Below are 22,768 nucleotides of genomic sequence, written 5' to 3' on the forward strand. Positions count from 1 at the left end.
TCTCACCAACCGGAACCTCATCTGTAGCAGACTATATTTGCATTTCTTCTCTCTCTAGTGGATCTCTATGATTCTGGAGGTGCTTGAGTTTGTTCGTCTGGAATATTGTTTTGAATGAGAGGATCTCCCATCTTTCCTTGTATTGTGTCTTGGTCAAAGTCAAGAATGAGAGATCTCCAATATTTAATTTCCTTGTATCCATCACATGTGTCTAGTAACTAAAGTTAAATTAATCTTAGAGGAAATGACATTTATAAAAATACTTCTTAGTGTGCTAAGAGTGATAATTAAATCATTGATTCTTCATATGTTAGTCAACACCAAAAAATAAGTATCTAGAACATTGAGAATCGCTGTGATTCTTCTGCCATTTCTTTTGAGAGCCTGTATCTGCATCTTCCTTATCATTCTTTTTATTTCATTTTTGGAGGTGGAGGCAAAATGAGAACTTTCTGTGTTATCTTACTTTAACATTTCCTCTTTTTGAACACAGTGTGATATGAGTTCATTGAGAGACCAAGTATCTTTTTGATAGTCGTTGCACACTGTAAACAGATTAAACTATGGTGGAAGGGCAAAACCAGCTATTATACACTAGCAATTCCTCAAAGAGTTCAAGCTTAAGTCTTAGCAAGATGATACATTTCCAAAATATACTCCCGTATATTGCCTTTTACCTCTATATCTCAATGAAACTAAATTTGCCAAGAGTGTACCAATTTCAGAGTTTTAATTCATTACTGGCAACCTCTTTTCAATACTTTTAAGAAACTCTTTTGCTGTAGTATTGTCGTTGGACATCATGTCCCTGAATGTTTCTAAAATGATCATTTTTTCATAATAAAAGACACATGTCATTTGTTAACTGTGTTTTATTTGCATATTTTTTGTGTTAGCTTTGCATGTATTAATATGTTATTGTTGTTGTTTTATTTAGTTTTAGCATGTTTTATTCATTTGATTGCATAATATTCTTCATCGTCCATTTTGTAGGGAATTGTGGAAAATTTATATTTTTGTGCAGACATGTGCTCGCTCAAGCGAAGGGTTATTCTAGCTCGAGCGAGGCCGAAATAGCAGGATTTTTTCCAGAAGTATTCTCGCTCGAGCGAGAGGCTATGCCCGCTCGAGCGAGCGAAGGAGTGACAATCGAGACAGAAGACTGCTCGCTCGAGCGAGATGCTATGCTCTCTCGAGCGAGTGAGGCGCGAAAATTCACCTTCGGAGCAGAAGATGGCTCGCTCGAGCGAGAGTCTATGCTCGCTCGAGCAAGCGATGGGTACAGAGTTTTTTAAAAAGAAAATTCTTGCTCGAGAAGGATACTATATTTTGAAGACCCTTGGCATATAAATATGAATCTATTCATCAGAATAAGGGTTACACAACATCTTTGAAGGCAAGGAGGCGGCCAACATCATCTTCCATTCTTCTTTTCTTACTTTTCTTTTATTTTTGATTTCTAGTTGATGTTTTGGATTAAAAACTCTTGTTTATGAACTATGTTGAACTTTGAGTAGTTTTTCTCTTTTGATCAAGGCCACATGATTGGGCCAGACAATTTATGCAGAAAACTTGTTTGTTTATTTTAGAATTTCAGACTTGATTTTATTTTATTGATTATCGAATTTATATTTGTCTTGTGAATTACCTGGCCAGTTATTTGCTTGCATGTTAATTGATTCCAAGTCGACATAGGAGGTTTTGATTTCGATCACTTTGATATTCAATATGTTGTAAAACCAACTAGAAATAGAATTTGGTTTCAATGTGTGGTTTAGGTGTTTACTGAATTTTCACAGTTATTCATGCATTCAAATTTGATTAGAATTACGAAAGATTAATCCGTCAATATTTGAATAGGTTTGATTGTTCTAGAAATAGTCATTTGAACAAATTAGGAGAATTCCTGTGAATAAGATTAAGTCTGATGTCTTAAATCGACTGCTTGTTACATGAATTGTCTGGTACCTACGTGAGTCCTTGATCGAGCTTTTCCCAAATTTGAATTAAATAAAAATTTTCCTACTGCGTTTTAGTTAATTTAATTTAATTTTATTTGAAATTTTAATTATTTGTTTAAAATCTGAATCACTTTTATTCATTAGTCTAGATTAAGTAGGAATAAATATATTTTGGTATTCATATTTATACAGTCCCTGTTGGTTCGACATCTGGACCTTTGTCCACTATATTATAACTTGACCTGGTACGCTTTCCAGTAGATTCATATCACACTGATTTAGCCGGTCAAGTTTTTGGCGCCGTTGTCGGGGACTGTTTGATATAAGAATTTTTATTTCGCTTGAGATTAGACATTATTTATTTTCTTAAATTCTGACTATAATTTCTTGTTGATTTTTAGGTACCTTCTGTTGTGCATGCATAGCATTCGATCTCAAGAATTATTACCACTTGATTTAGAGATCAAACGCACGCTTAGCAGGATCCGAAAAGCCAAGAAATCTATCAATATTGAATTAGAGTCAGAATCTGAATCAGAAGTAGAGATAGCGGACAACCGTACTGTTTGGGATCTGATTAGGCCACCAGTTGAAGGTTATGGATCTAGCATAGTTCGCCCCGCTGTTGAGACGAACAATTTTGAGCTGAAACCCTCTACCATTCAGTTGATCCAACTGCAAGCAAGATTTGGGGGTACATCTGTGGAGGACCCTTACGCTCATCTAGAGCGCTTTCTGTCAATCTACGACACGTTCAAAGTTAATGGGGTAACCTCTGATGCAGTAAGACTGCGGTTATTCCCATTCTCTCTACAAGGTGAAGCGACTGAATGGCTTGATGATCTACCTGCAGGATCTATCACCACTTGGACTGAGCTTGTTCAAATCTTCTTGAACAAGTACTTCCCTCCTACGAAGATGGCTAAATTGTTTTCAGGTATTATATCTTTCAAGCAAAAGGAGGGTGAATCTTTACGTACGACATGGACCAGGTTTAAGAAGATGCTGAGGATGTGTCCTCAACATAATCTCACACAAAGCCAACAGACTCAGACATTCTACAATGGAGTTGATTAGTCGGTTCGATCTATGCTGGATGCTGCGGCTAATGGATGCTTGTTCAGGAAAACGCCAGCTGACGCTTGGGAGATCATTGGAAACATGGCTGAAAGTAATATATAGTGGCCGGATGTGAAGAAAGAAAAGAAGGCTAAAATTCTAGAGGTCGATGCTTTGATGGACTTGAATGCAAAGATCAACGCTCTGACACATCAAGTGGCACTCATGAAAGTAGCGTCAGTGAATCACGCACAAGGGAATCTGCAAGAAGAGCAACAGTTGTTTGAAGTTGAATTGGCTAATTTTGCAGGAAATCAAGGACGGAATCTGTACAACTCCTACAACAACTATAATCAGAACTGGCAGCCCAAGAAAGAGGAGAAAAATCCGAGATTTGAGGAGATCATGATGAAATACGTTGCAGGAACTGAGACTCGGTTACAGAATCAGGAAAGTATGCTGCAGAAGTTAGAAATTCAGATGAGTCAGATCGCAACCCAATTATCAACCCGTCCTGCTGGAGCTTTACCAAGTAACACTTAACCAAATTCCAGAGGCGTGAATGCTATCATGGTCATGACTCAAGCACAGTTTGATGAGCAGCAAATGGACAAAGAGAAGATGATGGAAGAGCCGAAAAGTTCAGAGTCTAAGGAGGATATGCGTGCTGAAAATTTCTCAAAGGCAGGTAAGAAAGGTAAGACTTCAAAATTTGAAGTTAATGATAATGTTGATATTTCTATCCTACCTTTTCCCCAAAGAGCTAAGCAATTATTGTTTGATTCTCAATTTAAAAAGTTTCTTGAAATTTTCAAGAAACTACATATTAACATACCTTTTGCAGATGCATTAGCTTAGATGCCGAATTATGCAAGATTTCTGAAAGATTTACTGAGGAACAAAAAAAGCTGAACTACACTGAATGAGGAGTGCTCGGCAGTGCTGAAAAAGAAGCTTCCACAAAAATTGTAAGATCCAGGGAGTTTTTCTATACCCTGTCAAATTGGAAGTTTATCATTTGATAATGTTTTGTGTGATTTATGATCGAGCATAAATTTAATGCCTTATTCTCTTGCTCAAAAATTAGGCATAGAAAATATTAAACCTATCTCTCTAAAATTTGCTGATGGATGTATTAAATATCCGAGAGGGATAGTAGAGAATGTCCTAGTCAAGATAGACAAGTTGATTTATCCTTTAGATTTTGTTATTCTTGACATGGATAAGGATTGTGAGGTTCCGTTGATTATAGGACGTCATTTGCTTGCTGCTAGTAGAGCCTTAATTGATGTGGAAAAAAGAGAGTTAGTGTTGAGAATGAATGATGAGCAAGTGATTTTTAATATGCTTAAGTCGACTACTGAGAGCCCAACTTTAAAATCTTGCTCTGCTGTCAAATTTATCGATGTGATTCATGACTATGGTGATGAATGTCTGCAGGTTCAGCTTTCCGCAGGAATTAGTCCAGTGCAAAATTTCTGTAGAGTTGAAGCATGCAAGTGCAGGACTAATCTGAGTTTTTCAAAGATGGTGGATAAGCCACCTTGAATGTCGCCACTCAAGAGAGGAGTATAGTCAGACTATAGACTATAAATTTAGCGCTGACTGGGAGGCAACCCAGTGTTCTTTACTTTAATTTTTAGTTTCTTTTTGCTTTTTTTTATTTATTTTTTTTATTTTTTATTTTTGTTTCTTTCTCATGCCAGTTGTTCATGCCTGCCAATATATGTAGACTAATGCTACCTTACCCAGCGGATACCGTCAAGAAGGAAGAGGATGAATCGAAAATCAGGGGAGTGTTATTGTTGTTTTCATTGTGTTTTTGTTCGTCTTTGTATTTTTGTGTTTGTATGCATTCTGTTCATTGTTCTGAAGCATTGAGGGCAATGCTTTGGATAAGTATGAGGGGTAGACTAGTTTATTGCATTGGTTATTGTGTTGTTGTTTAGTTATTTTGTTTTGTGTTCATTCTGTTTGCTTTCATTTGGTTTAGTTTTTGTGTTTGGTTCGTAATCATGCATATCATTTTGTTGTTGTTTGTGTTGTCTTGCATGAGTAGGATGAGTCATGGTAGCCTATGATGATGAAGTTTATTTGAAAAAAAAAGTTGATTTTTGAAAAATATTGCTCTTTACTGGACATGAGAAACTGTAGGTTGAACCGTAAATATTTATAAGCACTTGTGTTAGACTAGTGGAGTGTAACGAAAGACTTGATGAAGTTTCTGTCTGTTTGACCATTGCACGGCAATAGGTGGTTTGTAGATCTTGATTGTGTTCTATGAATTTTGATGAGACTCTAGTTTACACTTATGATCTTGGGCGCACCTAGAAATTTTTTTTTTTTTACAACTCCATCCGATCTTGGACAATGATTGAATCCTAATCATTGCTCCATAGCTAAGTTTGCGGGTAAAATGGGGTTGATGCTCCATCCGGGCTATAGACGAGGGGATTAAAAAAAAGAGAAAGATTTTTCGTATCCTATCCACTTATAGCTAAGTCAGCGGGTAATTATTGGGGCTAAAGCAATACCAGGTGCAAAATTCGGAGGTGTGTAATTCATTATCTCAAGAGAGGTGGGTTTAGTCCAGAGGTCGTTGGAAGGAATGGGCACTTGAAGAGTGAAACTTGCACTAATTTGTCATAGGTCGCTAAGCAGTTTTGAAACGAATTCGGTCTAAGTTGTATGAAACTGGAATGACAGTTCACACACACACGTTCACGTTAAACCAAAGGTGTATTATGGAAAGTTGAGAGCATGTGTGTTTTTGTTTTGTGATTGAACTTCTTGGAGGCTGTGCACTCTCATGATTCGTCCTTACTTATGTTTTTGTTTGCATATTATTTTTGCATGTCTTGCTCGAGGGCGATCAAGGTTTAAGTATGGGGGATTTGTTAACTGTGTTTCATTTGCATATTTTTTGTGTTATTTTTGCATGTATTCATATGTTATTATTGTTGTTTTATTTAGTTTTAGCATGTTTTATTCATTAGATTGCATAATATTCTTCCTGGTCCATTTTGTAGGAAATTGTGGAAAATATAGATTTTTGTGCAGACATGTGATCGCTCGAGCGAAGGGTTATTCTCGCTCGAGCGAGGCCGAAATAGCAGGATTTTTCTAGAAGTATTCTCGCTCGAGCGAGAGGCTATGCCCGCTCGAGCGAGCGAAGGAATGACAATCGAGACAGAAGACTGCTCGCTCGAGCGAGCGAGCGAGGCGCAAAAATTCACCTTCGGAGCAGAAGATGGCTCGCTCGAGCGAGAGTCTATGCTCGCTCGAGCGAGCGATGCGTACAGAGTTTTTTAAAAAGAAAATTCTTGCTCGGGAATGATACTATCTTTTGAAGACCCTTGGCATATAAATATGAATCTATTCATCAGAATAAGGGTTACACAACATCTTTGAAGGCAAGGAGACGACCAACATCATCTTCCATTCTTCTTTACTTATTTTTTTTTATTTTTGATTTTTAGTTGATGTTTTGGATTAAAAACTCTTGTTTATGAACTATGTTGAACTTTGATTAGTTTTTCTCTTTTGATCAAGGCCACGTGATTGGGCCAGACAATTTATATAGAAATTTCAGACTTGATTTTATTTTATTGATTATCGAATTTATATTTGTCTTGTGAATTACCTGGACAGTTATTTGCTTGCATGTTAATTGATTCCAAGTCGACAGAGGAGGTTTTGATTTCAATCACTTCGATATTCAACATGTTGTAAAACCAACTAGAAATAGAATTGAGTTTCAATGTGCGGTTTAGGTGTTTACTGAATTCTCACAGTTATTCATGCATTCAAATTTGATTAGAATTACGAAAGATTAATCCGTCAATATTTGAATAGGTTTGATTGTTCTAAAAATAGTCCTTTGAACAAATTAGGATAATTCCTGTGAATTAAGATTAAGTCCGATGTCTTAAATCGGCTGCTTGTTACATGAATTATCTGGTACCTACGTGAGTCCTTGATCGAGCTTTTCCCAAATTTGAATTAAATCTAAATTTTTCTGCTGCGTTTTAGTTAATTTAATTTAATTTTATTTGCAATTTTAATTATTAGTTTAAAATCTGAATCACTTTTATTCATTAGTCTAGATTAAGTAGGAATAAATATATTTTGGTATTCATATTTATACAGTCCCAGTGGGTTCGACACCTGGACCTTTGTCCACTATATTATAACTTGACCTGGTACGCTTGCCAGTAGATTCATATCACACCGATTTACCCGGTCATGATTCGACCTCTCTCACCTTTCCATCTCCTTCTTTTCACCGGAGGTACCATTTCTAGTAATGGCAGGAGGAGAGTCCACCCTTATCATAATATCTAGATGCATGTCTCCGAAAACTATAAGTAGATTCTCTTGCCATGATTTGGAGTTTGATCTATTTAACATATGAATTGAGTTGATTTTGAAACTGATATTGGCATGAGTCAAATATGAATAGAGAACCAATAACCAAAATAAGGCATACGCTCAACAAATTTTCATATAAAATAATCAATAAATTCAAATAATATAAATCTCATAACAAGATATCGAACAGTCTAATAATATTCTATCTTTAGACAAAAAAAATTAACTTGTCAGTGGTATCATGAAAGATTTCAGCAATCACAAGATTTCATGTGTACTAATGTATATAATTAACCCTTCGTTAATACACCCTCTATTGTAACCTTAGTAAATGAATCGAATTTTTGTTTCGTTAATCCACCCTCTATCGTAAGCTTAGTAAATGAATCAAATTTTTGTGACCGAAAGCAACAAAAAAAACATAAATTTCTAGTTCTAGATAGTATATATTTCCTTATAATCGTGATATATATATATCATGCAATCATAAAAACAAGGATCGTTAAATCCTACGTACAAGGACTTGAATAAACAAAAGATGGCAGAGAGTGCAGTATGCTTTCTCTTGAATCAGTTTACCTATGAATGAACGATCAAGCAATAAAACATATGACACTCGAGGCGACCCACATCTATTGGAAGAAGCAGAGGTCGCGGGCATCGAAAAGCCCAAGAAACAACTTCTAGAGTGGCTGATGCAGAGTGATGATGAGCTTAAGGTCATTTCAGTAGTAGGCATGGGTGGTTTGGGTAAAACAACCCTTGTTAAAAAGATCTATGAGGATGCATCAGCGAAGGCCAAGTTCAATAACCATGTGCGGATTACTGTTTCAGAGAACTTCAACTTGGAGAATCTTTTGCAAAACATGATTAAACGCCTCGTACGTAACTTCAAGCTTCAACCACTTCAAAATGTGGAAGAAATGACCGTCGATGAAATGCAAGAGTGTGTTTATTCTTCGCTCAAGGACAAAACTTACATGATTGTCCTTGATGATGTTTGGAAAGTGGAGGTGTGGGAATCCATTAGATATGTACTTCCAAGAAAGTGTGCTTGTGGCCGTATCATCGTCACCACACGGTTATCCAACGTAGGCAACGCTGCTTGTTGCGAGAACAATGGTCATATATATCATTTAAATCCTTTGACTCCAGAAAAAATCAGAAGAGTTGTTATACAGAAAAGCATTTCCACGTGATCCATGTCCTGAGTACTTAAATGAAATATCAAAAAGTATTTTACGAAGATGTGAGGGCTTGCCGTTTGCAATTGTTGTAATTGGTGGCCTCTTGGCAAACAAGAAGGACAAATATAAAGATTGTAAAATGTTTGAGCATACCATTGGTCTTGAATTACAAGAAGAGTCTCTCAAAAGATTGAACAAGTTATTATCTCTCAGTTATTATGACCTGCCCTACTATCTCAAAGCTTGCTTCTTATACTTGAGCATTTTCCCAGAGGATGAAATGCTCTTAAATTGGAAAACTATTCGACTGTGGATAGCCGAAGGTTTAGTGGAGGCAAAATATGGAGAGACACAACAAGAAGTGGCAGAGTCCTACCTAAACGATCTTTTGAATAGAAGTCTAATCCAGGTAGCGGATATATGTGATGATGGAAGGCCAATAAGGTTTCGTGTCCATGACATTCTTCGAAACTATATCATCTCAAAATAAGTAGAACAAAATCTTCTCACTGCTTCCCATGGAAAAGTAGTGAATTGTCCTGATAAGATCCGACGCATGGCGATTAACACTACAGTTAATGACACAAAAGAATGATACGACGTTCAGTATATTCGTTCTTTGTTTTGGTTGCGGTTTGTAGATTCAAAATCGCGACCGATTTTGCAAAAGGTTTTGGGCCATTGCAAACTACTTAAAGTTTTAGATATAAGAGGAGCTAGCTCAAATAGATAGCATCCCAACTGAAGTATTCAAACTCTATTATCTCAAATATCTCAGCTTAAGGAGCCAGAATATCAAACTCATTCCGAAATAAATTGCAAATCTTGGAAACTTAGATACATTAGATCTCAAGAAATCCAAAGTGATCACAGAAATGCCAGTTGAGATTCTGAAGCTTCTTCACAAGCTTCGGCATCTCTTAGTATAATCATACAACACCTCAGATCTGTCTGTTCTCCTTCGACAAAGTCACACGAATAGAAGTTTGAATGCTCCATATGAAATAGGATCCCACTTGAAATACTTACAAAAGCTTTGTTTTATAGACGCGGATGAAGCAGCTGGTGGCATCAAAGTAGTGCAACAAATGGGAATGCTGACGCAATTCCAAAGATTATCCATTACAAAGCTGCGAAGAGAAGATGGAAATCATCTTTGCTCTTCATTATAGAAGCTTAACAACTTGCGCACGTTATGCATATTTTCCCATGAGGATCGAAGGATGAGTTGCTGGATTTGGATCATTATTTTTCTTCCCCACCTTTGACATTTCTTCGTAAACTTGTTCTGTGGGGACGCTTGGATAATATTCCTACGTGAGTGTGTTCCCTTCGTGGGCTCACTGAGTTGCAGCTGACCTGGAGCAGATTGAGAGAGGACCCGTTACATAAACTTGGAGTTTTGGTAAGCCTAGCTACTAGTGTGAAGGCTCGGCTTTCAAAAGTAGTCAGGGATGGATAGCAGCTTTGCAAAGAGTTGTAACTGATGAGTTTAAAGGTCATCAAATTCAAAATTAAGAGGTAATGATCAGCTGATAGTCAAGAGTTGTAACAGCCAAGAATAAAGAGAAATGATGGCTATAAAAATTGTAGTAACCCGTAACCAAAATCAGTAATTAAAGAATTAATCATAATTATTTGGGAAGAGTACGGAAGCTCCGAAGGTGAGTTCGGAAGCTCCGAACAGGATCGGAAGCTCCGATGAGCGATCGGAGGCACCGATGATATTACGTCATCCATGACGTGTGGTTGGATCGGAAGCTCCGATCACCCCTATCCGAAGTCAACAAGTGATATTTTGACACGTGGCAGATCAGGATCTTCGGAAGCTCCGATGTCAGGATCGGACGTTCCGATCGAGGTTCGGACGTTCCGATCGAGGATCGGAGACTCCGATTGTTGTCTATTAATAGAAGGCCGAGAATTCACTTTCAATTGCCAATTCCGGATTTCCTCTCTACTCCAGTTGTATTCGAGTTGTTCTAGCCTTCCTAGGCTTGACCCGGGAGTCGTCGAGGCGTTCGATAGTCGTAGCGGAGTTGTGCCCAAGTTCTGGAGGCATCGACATCAAAGGGCTAACGACGGACGAAAGTATAGCTTTTGCTTCCTATAAATATTTAGGAGTATGCAATAGCTTAGTTAAAGCTTTTAGAGCACTTTAATGATAGTAGTATCATTTGGCAGTGTAGAGCAGACTATAGGCGCGGACCTAGAGTTGGTAGAGCTTGCACTGATTTGAGGTACGGAAGTACTGTTCGAGATATCCTGACTGAGTATGCATGTATTATGTGACTGCATGGTTTATATGTCATTGATTTATGCTGCATTCATTTGCATACTGAGCTATCTCCTTCGAGATGTCTGTTAGTAGGGTTTTTTCCTATCCTGTTAGTGGTTGGACTTCCATCGATTTGGGTCCGGCATATCCACTGGTATTATGGTATGGGAGCCACCTTCTGAAGCGACGGCACAGCGTGCTACATATCAGGGCCCGGTCTGTCTGTGTTATCTGATCCTTGACCTCGAGTTTATAGGGAGTTCACTTTGCATGCATGTATACTCATACTCTCGTGCTGAGCATTTTATGCTCATGTCTCGTACTCTGTGTTTCTGGACACCCTATTCCATGGGGCAGGTTTGCGATTGGACGAGGCGGGTGGATCCAAGAGGGGCTAGGCAGTGGTTGGTCAGCTGGAGCTTCGCCTAGGTTTTTATTTCTGTTGTTATAATACAGTTGTTCGATCTGGTTGTATAATATTTGGGTATTTAAGATTCCTTTACTTGGGATTGTATAATGTTTATGGTTTTCGCAGTTTTATTCTGATATCCATTTAATTAAATTAATTGCATGCCTAAGTTCTGTTTAGTAGGTGATCTAGGTAAGGGTCACTACATTTATGGTATCAGAGCATGAATAGTATTCTTGGGATTTAGACTTTGCATAAGGTAACCGTAAGGTGCTTTTGTAGATGGCGAACTACGTTGACCAGAGTAGCCATGGTAGTGGAGGTGGATGCTGGGGAGATGACGATCGTGAGCGTCGTCGTGATGAGGATCGTTTCACTGTACGGCGATTTCTGCAGATGGGTCCTAAGCCCCTTGTTGGAGGTGAGTCTACGGAGGATGCGGAGAACTGGTTAGACCGTATGGAGACGACTTTTCAAACTTACCACTGCACCGAGGAGCAGAAGATGGAGACCCTTGGCTATCTTCTGGATGGGCGAGCCCGTAGGTGGTGGAGGTTTACTTCTGTACCCTTTATTGCGGCGAGAGGAGTGGCCACCTGGGTCGAGTTCCGCACAGCTTTTCAGAAGCTGTATTTTCCTCCTGCACTCCGTCAGTCGAAGACAGGTGAGCTACTGAGTCTGCGACAGGGAGCCATGTCTATTGATGAGTATCAGTAGAAGTTCTTTGATCTGCTATCCTATTGCCCCGAGATTGCTGACAGCTCTGGAATGAAGTATAATCTGTTCCTTCAGGGCCTTAACCCTGAGATCATGACCATGTGGCGGTTGGCGACGACATGTCCTACGAGGGTTTGGTGAGCCGTTGTCACCAGGCGGAGGACAGCATTCGGCGGAACAGGTCTTTTCCTCAGTCGAGGCCTGCTAGTTCTTTGGGTCCCCGTGCCCAATCTTTCAAGAAGTCTGGATCTACTTCTTCTTCTGGTTTTGGAGGTGTTGTCCGTTTCGATAAGAAGGACAAATGTGATCACTATGGGAAGAACCATCCATCCGACAAGTGCCATAGAGCTTCTGGAGCTTGTTTCCGTTGTGGAGAGACTGGTCATATCCGGAGGGATTGTCCACTATCTGGGGGAGGAGGTTCTGGTTCTGGTTCAGGATCTGGTTCTCAGGCTACCGTTCAGCAGAGGACGCAGGGACAGCCTGCTGGGATTTCTCATTTGAGGCCATGAGCTTCTGGCCAGGTGTTTGCCCTGAAACATGATCAGGCAGTGGAGGAGAATGAGAAAGTCATCGCAGGTACATTTCTGCTTTATGGTATACCTGCTCTTGTAATTATTGACACTGGTGCATCTTATTCCTTCATTTTTGCATGTTTTGTTAAGAGGCATAAGTTACCATGCATTGCACTAGACGTAGTGATGTCTGTTTTTACTCCGACGGGCCAACCTGCTTTGGCTAAGCGTCTAGTGATAGGTTGCCCTTTAGAATTCGAAGGGAACATTCTGTTAGCGAATCTCATGGTCCTGGCGATGGACGTATTTGATTGCATTCTGGGAATAGATATGTTGACTACCTATCGAGCTTCAGTGGACTGCTATCAGAGATTAGTACGCTTTCATCCGGAGGGGAGTGAGAGCTGGTTTTTCTATGGAGAGGGAGCGCGACCCCCAATGCCTTTGGTATCAGCTTTGAGAGCCTGTCGAGCTCTAGAGTCTGGCGGGGAAAGATACCTTATCTATGCAGTTGATTTGTCCGCTGAGAGCATTGGGATAGAGAGTATTCCTGTTGTAGATAAATTTCCAGATGTTTTTCCTGATGAGATTTCGGGTTTTCCTCCTACTAGGGAAGTCGAGTTTGGCATAGAGTTGATGCCGGGTACTTCACCTATTTCTCGAGCACCGTATCATCTGGCTCCGTCAGAGATGCGTGAATTGAAGAATCAGCTACAAGATCTTTTGGACAAGGGGTACATTCGTCCTAGTGTATCTCCTTGGGGAGCTCCTGTTCTTTTTGTAAAGAAGAAGGATGGGTCGATGCGTCTGTGCATTGACTATCGGCAGCTGAATCGAGTCACTGTGAAGAACAATTATCCGTTGCCTCGTATTGATGACTTGTTTGATCAGCTGCAGGGCACGTCAGTTTACTCCAAGATTGACTTGAAATCTGGGTATCATCAGTTGAGAGTCTGTGATCAGGACGTAGCCAAGACTGCATTCCGTACTCGCTATGGGCATTACGAGTTTCTAGTGATGCCATTTGGTTTGACTAATGCGCCGGCTATATTCATGGATCTGATGAACCGTGTCTTCAGGGAGTATTTGGACAAGTTTGTCGTGGTCTTCATTGACGACATCTTGGTGTATTCGCGTAATACGAAAGAGCATGTTTCTCACTTGCGGTTGGTACTTCAGACTATTCGAGATGAGCAGTTGTACGCCAAGCTGAGCAAGTGTGAGTTTTGGATAGATCGAGTGGTCTTTCTTGGCCATATCATATCCAGGGAGGGGATTTCTGTTGATCCAAGCAAGATTGAGGCGGTGCTTAATTGGTCGCGTCCGACGACAGTTGCTGAGATCTGTAGTTTTCTGGGTGGGTCTAGCAGGGTATTATCGTCGTTTCATCCTGAACTTCTCTCAACTAGCTCTTGATGCAGCTTACCCGCAAGGGTGTGGATTTCGAGTGGTCCTCCGAGTGTGAGGAGAATTTTTGTGAGCTTTGACGGCGGTTGACTTCTGCGCCAGTGTTGGCATTACCGTCAGGATCTGGAGGGTATGTGGTGTACACTGATGCTTCTCTTCAGGGGTTAGGTTATGTCCTGACTCAGAAGGGGCATGTGATCGCATACGCGTCTAGACAGCTGAAGCTTCACGAGGACAACTACCCAGTCCATGATTTGGAGTTAGCAGCCATTGTGTTCGCTTTGAAGATCTGGCGTCATTATCTGTATGGCGAGAAATTTGAGATCTTCACAGACCATAAGAGTCTCAAGTACTTGTTCACTCAGGCGGAGTTGAACATGAGGCAGAGACGTTGGATGGACTTGCTTAAGGACTATGATTGCGAGATTAAGTACCATCCGGGAGCTGCTAATCTCACCGCTGATGCTTTGAGTCGCAAGGTACGACTATCCGCACTTCAAACTTGTTCGATGTCTAGTGCGATCAGTGACTGTTGTACTTCAGGATATACCTTCAAGCATAAGAAAGGTATGCAAAGTATCCATATGTTTGCAATATTATCTGAGCCAGCTTTGTATTCGCGGATTCGAGATGCTCAGATGTCTGATTCAAAGACCCAGTGTTTAGCTCGTCTAGCTAATGAGGGTAGCTCGTCTGGATTTCATTATCAGTCAGATGACTTTCTGTGTTTGTTTGGTAGGCTTGTGATTCCGCAGGATGAAGAGTTGCGAGAGGAGATTTTGTCTCAGGCGCATCGCACTAAGTTGAGTATTCATCCTGGGAGCAACAAGATGTACAAGGATCTACGTACTCGTTTCTGGTGGAAGGGAATGAAACGCAGTGTTTATCAGTTTGTTTCGAGATGTTTGTTGTGTCAACAGGTCAAGGCAGAGCACCGACGACCTGGAGGATTGCTTCACAGTCTGCCTATTCCTGAATGGAAATGGAAGTTTATCACAATGGACTTTGTGACCCATTTACCGGTATCCCCGAGGAACTGTGATACTATCTGGGTTGTGGTGGACCGACTCACCAAGTCAGCGCATTTCATTGCCTATAGCCGGGAATACAATGTGGATCGTATGGCTCGGTTGTACATTCAGGAGATCGTTCGACTTCATGGAGTGTCAGCAATCGGAACCCCAGGTTTACTTCTAGATTCTGGGGGAGTGTTCAGCGTGCGATGGGTACTACTCTCAGTTTGAGTACTGCCTATCATCCGGAGACTGATGGTCAGTCAGAGCGCACTATCCGTACTTTGGAGGATATGCTTAGAGCGTGCATCATGGATTTTGGTTCAGCCTGGCAGGATCATTTGCCATTGATCGAGTTCGCATACAACAACAACTATCATACTAGCATTGGGATGACACTTTTTGAGGCGTTGTACGGGCGACGTTGTCGTACTCCACTCTTCTGGGAAGAAGTGGGGGAGAGACAGGCTGAGGGACTGGAGTTTATCCAACAGGCGATAGACATTGTTGATCAGATCAAGAAACGGATTAAGACTGTACAGGATCGTCAGGCCAGCTATGCTAACACTAAGCGTAGGCCTTTGCAGTTCGATGTCGGGGAGAAAGTGTTTCTGAGAGTGTCACCTTTCCGCAAGATTCTCAGATTTGGCCTTAAGGGCAAGTTGTCTCCCAGGTTTATCGGTCCGTTTGAGATCTTGGAGAGCATTGGTGATTTGGCTTATCGACTAGCTTTGCCACCGCATCTTTCCAGTATTTACGACGTGTTCCACATATCTCTGTTGCGACGGTATGTGGCGGATGAGTCTCATATTCTGCAGCGGTCTGAGGTTCAGGTGAGCAAGGATTTGACCTATGTTGAGAAACCTATTCGTATCCTGGATTATAAGGATAAGGTTTTGCGAAACAAATTCATTCATCTGGTTTTAGTTCAGTGGCAGCGCCGAGGCACTGAGGAAGCTACTTGGGAACTTGAGGACAGGATGCGTGAAGACCATCCTGAGTTGTTTTGATTTCATTCTTAAGTTGTATTCAGTTGCAAACTCTGTAAATGTTTGATTTGAATAAAGAATGTTTCTGATTTCTGTATTACATTCAGTACTTAAGATCTGATTTCGAGGACGAAATATCTTAAGTGGGGGAGAATGTAGCAGCCCGTAACCAAAATCAGTAATTAAGAAATTAATCATAATTACTTGGGAAGAGTTCGGAAGCTCCGAAGGTGAGTTCGGAAGCTCCGAAGGTGAGTTCGGAAGCTCCGAACCGGATCGGAAGCTCCGATGAGCGATCGGAGGCACCGATGATATTACGTCATCCATGACGTGTGGTTGGATCGGAAGCTCCGATCAGGATCGGAAGCTCCGATCACCCCTATCCGAAGTCAACAAGTGATATTTTGACATGTGGCAGATCAGGAAGTTCGAAAGCTCCGATGTCAGGATCGGATGTTCCGATCGAGGTTCGGACATTCCGATCAAGGATCGGAGGCTCCGATCGTTGTCTATAAATAGAAGGCCGAGAATTCACTTTCAATTGCCAATTCCGGATTTCCTCTCTACTCCAGTTGTATTCGAGTTGTTCTAGCCTTCTTAGGCTTGACCCGGGAGTCGTCAAGGCGTTCGATAGTCGTAGTGGAGTTGTGCCCAAGTTCTGGAGGCATCGACGTCAAAGGGCTAACGACGGACGAAGGTATAGCTTTTGCTTCCTATAAATATTTAGGAGTATGCAATAGCTTAGTTAAGGCTTTTAGAGCACTTTAATGATAGTAGTATCATTTGGCAGTATAGAGCAGACTATAGGCGTGGACCTAGAGTTGGTAGAGCTTGCACTGATTTGAGGTACGGAAATAATGTTCGAGATATCCTGACTGAGTATGCATGTATTATGTGACTGCATGGTTTATATGTCATTGATTTATGCTGCATTCATTTGCATACTTAGCTATCTCCTTCGAGATGTCTGTTAGTAGGGTTTTTTCCTATCCTGTTAGTGGTTGGACTTCCATCGATTTGGGTCCGGCATATCCACTGGTATTATGGTATGGGAGCCACCTCCTGAAGCGACGGCACATCGTGCTACATACCAGGGCCCGGTCTGTCTGTGTTATCTGATCCTTGACCTCGAGTTTATAGGGAGTTCACTTTGCATGCATGTATACTCACACTCTCGTGCTGAGCATTTTATGCTCATGTCTCGTACTCTGTGTTTCTGACACCCTATTCCATGGGGTAGATTTGCGATTGGACGGGGCTGGTAGATCCAAGAGGGGCTAGACAGTGGTTGGTCAGCTGGAGCTTCTCCTAGGTTTTTATTTCTGTTGTTATAATACAGTTGTTCTATCTGGTTGTATAATATTTGGGTATTTACAGATTCCTTTACTTGAGATTGTATAATGTTTATGGTTTCCGCAGTTTTATTCTGATATCCATTTAATTAAGTTAATTGCATGCCTAAGTTCTGTTTAGTAGGTGATCTAGGTAAGGGTCACTACAAAAATGGAGGTTACTAGCCGTGAAGAATAGATGATCGAATACTGTAAGTGGGCTTCTACCTTTCTTTTGTGTGATATAAGTTTCTACACTTCTATTTATTTTTGTGTGTGAGTTAAGTTTTATAAAATAAATAATTATGCTTTTGAAAATTTGATCGGCATGATACGTATATTCTTTCCACTTTGATATATATTATTTGTTGGATATTCGTGATATTATTTGAAGCATGTTAGAATTATTTGGAAATATTTGAGATGCACTGTTGAGAGTCAAATTAGAAATGATTAAAAAATTTCCGATTATTTGATTTGATATGGCCCTGATGTGGTGGGTTATAATAACCGTTCCTTTGGCCTCGCCCCTTAGAGGAGTAACATATGGAGACTGATTAGTAGAACCACGGAAAATAAGATAATTAACAGGGCAATATTTTCTTCGTATTTGTGTCAGATTCAACATGCTTATTTTGTTTCGAGATAATGAAATATACATTTGTACATGTATATATATTTTTGGTTTTTATCGTGTTCGATCGGCCCCCACTTGCTGAGTGTTTTTCAAAACACTCACCCCCTTACTTTCCTTCCAGATACCGAAGAACAGTTAGAAGAGGATGAACAATATGCATTCTGGGGTTGGTGATCATTTTGAAGTTTTATTAGTAGTTATTTTCCGTTATTTTGTCGCTTCCGATATTGTCGTATTTCCTATTTTGTAAAGACATATTTGATTATGTAAAAGACTGGTTGAAGGCTATTTTCTATACTACGTGGCTTGTTGTTTTACAATTCGAAATGTTAAATAACGTCGATGTCAACTAGGCCTGGTTTTGGGGCGTGACATTTTTTTGGTATCAAAGCCGCCAGGTTCATAATCCGGGTGAGAATTCTATAGAAAATTTTTGACATTTTCTCATATAGGCCAAGAGGCCAATGTAGTCCCCTCCGAAACGATCTCACGAATCAAAGTCAATGAGGAAACTTTTATTTCGGCCGAACTAAATCGTTTAGGCCTCCGAAATCGCGTTTTTGCCGTTTTAGGAAAGATTTAGAATGCTTATAATTTTTTATAGAAAACTCGAAATCCAATTCCGTCGATTGTGTCATGATCCTCACAATCGACAATTTCAGCTCAACTAAAATCTCAAAATTTTCCATTTTTGGAAAATTTTTCCGAAAAGTCTCGTTTCGTTTGTAATTATTGAAACTGTTCATGTGTTGTTTAATTTCTGATTTCTGATATTTTGTTCTAAGTCTTGCCTTTCCATTTTTTTTCTTTCAGGAAATGGCGCCAAGTTTCCCTCATACCCGTGCCCATTCCATATTTCGCATGAAGCAACTGGTTATTGATAACCAGAAGCATATGATTACTTGACTTTGTGCTAAAGTTGTTACTGCTAGGAGTGAACAGCGTGAGTGGGAGAAGAGGGCCAAAAAATACTTCTATGAGTTAGAGCAAGTGAGGGGGGTGGGGGGGGGGGGGATAACATATATATACCTCCGTGATGACATGGACCTTAATCACTTTCATGAAGAAGCTCTGCGTAACCAAGTGATTAAGTCTAAAGAGGAGCATAACAAGACGAAAGGAAAAATGGAGGCAGCCAAGATAGAGCATAAGCAGACGAAAGACTAATTGGGGACAACACAGGACACCATAGCAGAACTATCTGGTGTTGTTAGCCACTTGACTAAACAAGTGGATCATGAGAAATAGTTGAGGCAGTAGTCCTGCGCCGAACATGTGCAGAGTCATCAACAGATGCGGGATTGCATCCAGCAGCTGGAAGCTCAAGTCCAGCAGTTGCAGGGTACAGTGGCAAACTTGAATAATCATAATGCCATTTTACTCCAGGCCGTAAATCAACTGCAAGAAGAGGATTCCGAGGAGGAACCCGAGGAGGAACCCGAGGAGGATCCGGAAAATATAAAGGTCGAGGAGGAGCCCGTCGATGCTGTGGGGGATGAAGAAGTTATAGACTTAGATTAGTATGGATGCATTAGTTTTTGTTTAGCTATGTTTTCTTGTCACTTATTTCCAATTCATTTGTTGCTTTAAATTCCAAAACTATCAGTTGTTATTTCAATTCAGTTGTTATTCTGAAATTCAATGAATGGTCTTTTGTTTACCTATGTGTCCAACTTGTTCAGTTATGCTTCTAATCCATAAATCTATCAGAATCTTAGAAACTTTTACGTGTGTAGGACATGGACGAGAGACCTGTACGCAACAACCGTAACCCGCGCTATAGAAACCGTAACAACAACAATGAAGGGAACCCTCCACCGCCGCCTCCACCACCACCACCGCAAGGGTTAGGCCTAAATCATGCTGACTTGGCGGCTATAGCGGCCATTATGGCTAACACCCTTCAAGGGTTGGGAAACCCGCCTACAAATGGAAATTAACCACCACAGGCAGTACCACAGGTGCATGGGGTGAAGTATCATTATGAGTCACTGAGAAAGAACCGAGCCCAAACCTTTAAAGGAGATCCAGATCCTGAGGTTGACAAATATTGGCTCAAGAATATCGAGACTCAAATCCGCCTACTCGAGATCCCTGATGAGTTTAAGGTGGATGTAGTGACACCTTTATTGGAAGAAAAAACAGCCAAGTGGTGGGAGGCAGTTTCACCACCTATTATAGCAGCTGGTCCAATCATGTGGCAACAATTTAAGGATACGTTCTTGAAACAGTACTATCCAACCGAAGTTAAACTGCAGAAATTGAGTGATTTTAAAAGTTTTACTCAAACTCCGGATATGCCAGTGGTTGAATACACATCAAAATTCAACTCACTTGGGAAATATGCTCCTAAAATTATGGCGGATGATATTCTGAAGATGCACCATTACAAACGAGGTTTAAGCAGCCGTATTCAGACAGCGTTAGCAGTATACCAAGCCACAAGCTTTGCTGATCTAATGGGAGCAGCAATTCGAGCTGAGACCGACATCAATTGAAGAGAAGATGAAAAAAAGAATAAGAGGCCTCTCTCTGGCCAATATTCTCAAGGAAAGCAGCCATACAGGAAACCCAATCAGCCTAGTGGAGTAACCAAGAACGCTTTTACCGGCTACAACTATCAAGAAGCCAAGATGTGCCCTACCTACAATACTCGTCATCCTGGAGAATGTCAGAAGAAGTTTGGAGCATGCTTTAATTGTGGGAAGCTTGGACATAGAATTGCTGAATGTCCCAAGCCAGTGAAGAGAGGGACAAGATCAAATGTAGATGCTACATTCAACAAACCAAAGGATCACAAGGAGAATAAACCTAACGCACGTGTGTTTTCCCTAACTCAAGAGGAGGCAGGAAAATCTAACTATGTCGTGGTAGGTACCATCTTAATCAACCAATCTCCTGCTTATGTGTTGTTTGATTGTGGTGCTATGCATTCGTTTATATCTAAGAGGTTTGCTAAGAAGTTAGGAATTATTCCTGAAATACTTGTGGAACCTTTTAGGGTAGCAACTCCCACTAGTAAAGCAATTGAAACTCATAGGGTACACCGAGATTGCATAATGGGTATCAGTGAACACGTATTTCAAGCTGAACTGATTCAACTAAGCATGGTAGAATTTGATGCCATTCTAGGGATGGATTGGCTAGCAAATAATCATGCATTAGTTGATTGTCGCATGAAGAATGTCAAACTGCGAACTTCAAACCTCGACGAAGTCATTTATCATGGTAAAACCAAGGAGCAGAAGTCTCTTTCATCTGCTTCTCAAGCTTGGAAAGCTATGAAAAATGGAGAAGAAGTATACCTAGCCGTAGTAGATGAGGTAAAGGAAGAAGTTACACTTGCATTAGAAGAGATTCCGGTAGTAAAAGAGTTTTCAGATGTGTTCCCTGAAGAACTCCCTGGAGTAATTCCTGACCGCGAGGTGGAATTTGAGATTAATCTAGTACCCGGTGCTGCACCTATCTCAAAAGCACCATATCGAATGGCTCTAGCGGAATTGAAAGAATTAAAAGAGCAACTGCAAGAATTGTTGGATAAAAAGCAAATACAACCAAGCGCATCTCCTTGGGGAGCCCCGGTCCTATTTGTGAAGAAGAAAGATGAGAGTATGAGGTTGTGTATCGACTATCGAGAAGTCAATAAGATCACAATCAAGAACAAGTACCCCCTTCCAAGAATTGATGATTTGTTTGACCAACTCAAAGGAGCTACAGTCTTTTCCAAGCTCGATCTAAGGTCAGGCTATCACCAATTGAAAGTCAAGGTAGAAGACGTTCCGAAAACAGCTTTTCGGACAAGGTATGAGCATTACAAATTCATGGTGATGCCTTTCGGGTTAACCAATGCACCGGCAGCATTCATGGACCTCATGAATAGAGTGTGCAAGCCGTCCCTCGACAAGTTTGTGGTGGTGTTTATTGACGACATCCTGAAAGAGTAGGTGCCCGGTTAGCCAACTTGTGGCTAAGGGCTTTTATGACTCTATGTAAAACAATCTTTTGTTTAATATAATTTACACTTTTATAATGGCATTGACTTTATCTTTCTTCATATTGTTATATTATGATATACTATTGTTGTTTTGATAAAGACCTTGAATATACTATAGTGTATGTAAGATGTGGTAGCACATGGGGATGGCTATCATGAAACACATCTTATAGTCACTGTATATTCTAAACTGTTCCTAGTCAATTGAGCCGTCCGCAAATAAGGATAAAGATCGCTCGAGATTGAGACTAGCATTTGCGATGCCGAGTACCACGTTTCATTGGTATGGAACATAGAGATGTTCAAAGCATGCAAATGGATATTCATATGATGAATGATCGAACTACCCTATTCGGACTTTTCAAGTGGTTATCACTTATCGAGTGAATAAAGTCCGCGGTTTTGGTTGTACACCATTAGTCCTTATTACTTGAAACATCATTGAGACTCTATATGCTAGTACTGTACTTTGACTCGTTTACGGACTCTATTGGGGTCATCAGGTGTCGGGATTGGGTACAATTACGACACATATAGGAGTCGATGCTTTGTTGTCAAGGATTCACCACATACTTGCGAGTGTGGATATCCTATGCGATTTGAGGAGATATTAGTGTGACGAATCTCTGGCCAGAGTACATGATGTGTTTTAGGTTACTTGGTGTTCCTAGTAACACATGCGATGTCACTAATAGATCTCCAAGATGTTATGCATAGTTATCGAATCTCGAACGACTCTCGATGCACCAATGGTTGTTGATTCGATCGGGATATTTGGTTGAAGGGACCGTACTGTACGCTAACCAAAATCTACTGGTTCTTGCAGGCACTATCAGTAATACCTAGGGAATCATGGGGCGATGTTGCTAGGCGCTCTTACCATGATTCGATGGGTAAGTC

General features: G+C 40.6%; 1 protein-coding gene across 1 annotated transcript; it reads left to right on the forward strand.

Annotated features, from left to right (window-relative positions):
- Positions 1–7,972: 7,972 nt before the first annotated feature.
- Positions 7,973–19,395, forward strand: LOC140888953 (disease resistance protein RPM1-like). The gene is made up of 4 exons (XM_073296647.1): positions 7,973–8,482; positions 8,547–8,987; positions 18,688–18,747; positions 19,261–19,395. The coding sequence occupies exons 1-4, from the start codon at positions 7,973–7,975 to the stop codon at positions 19,393–19,395; spliced, it is 1,146 nt and encodes a 381-aa protein (XP_073152748.1).
- The last annotated feature ends 3,373 nt before the right edge of the window (positions 19,396–22,768 follow it).

This window comes from Henckelia pumila, chromosome 3 (genome assembly GCF_033568475.1).
Source record: "Henckelia pumila isolate YLH828 chromosome 3, ASM3356847v2, whole genome shotgun sequence".
In the NCBI taxonomy this organism is placed as follows: Eukaryota; Viridiplantae; Streptophyta; class Magnoliopsida; order Lamiales; family Gesneriaceae; genus Henckelia; species Henckelia pumila.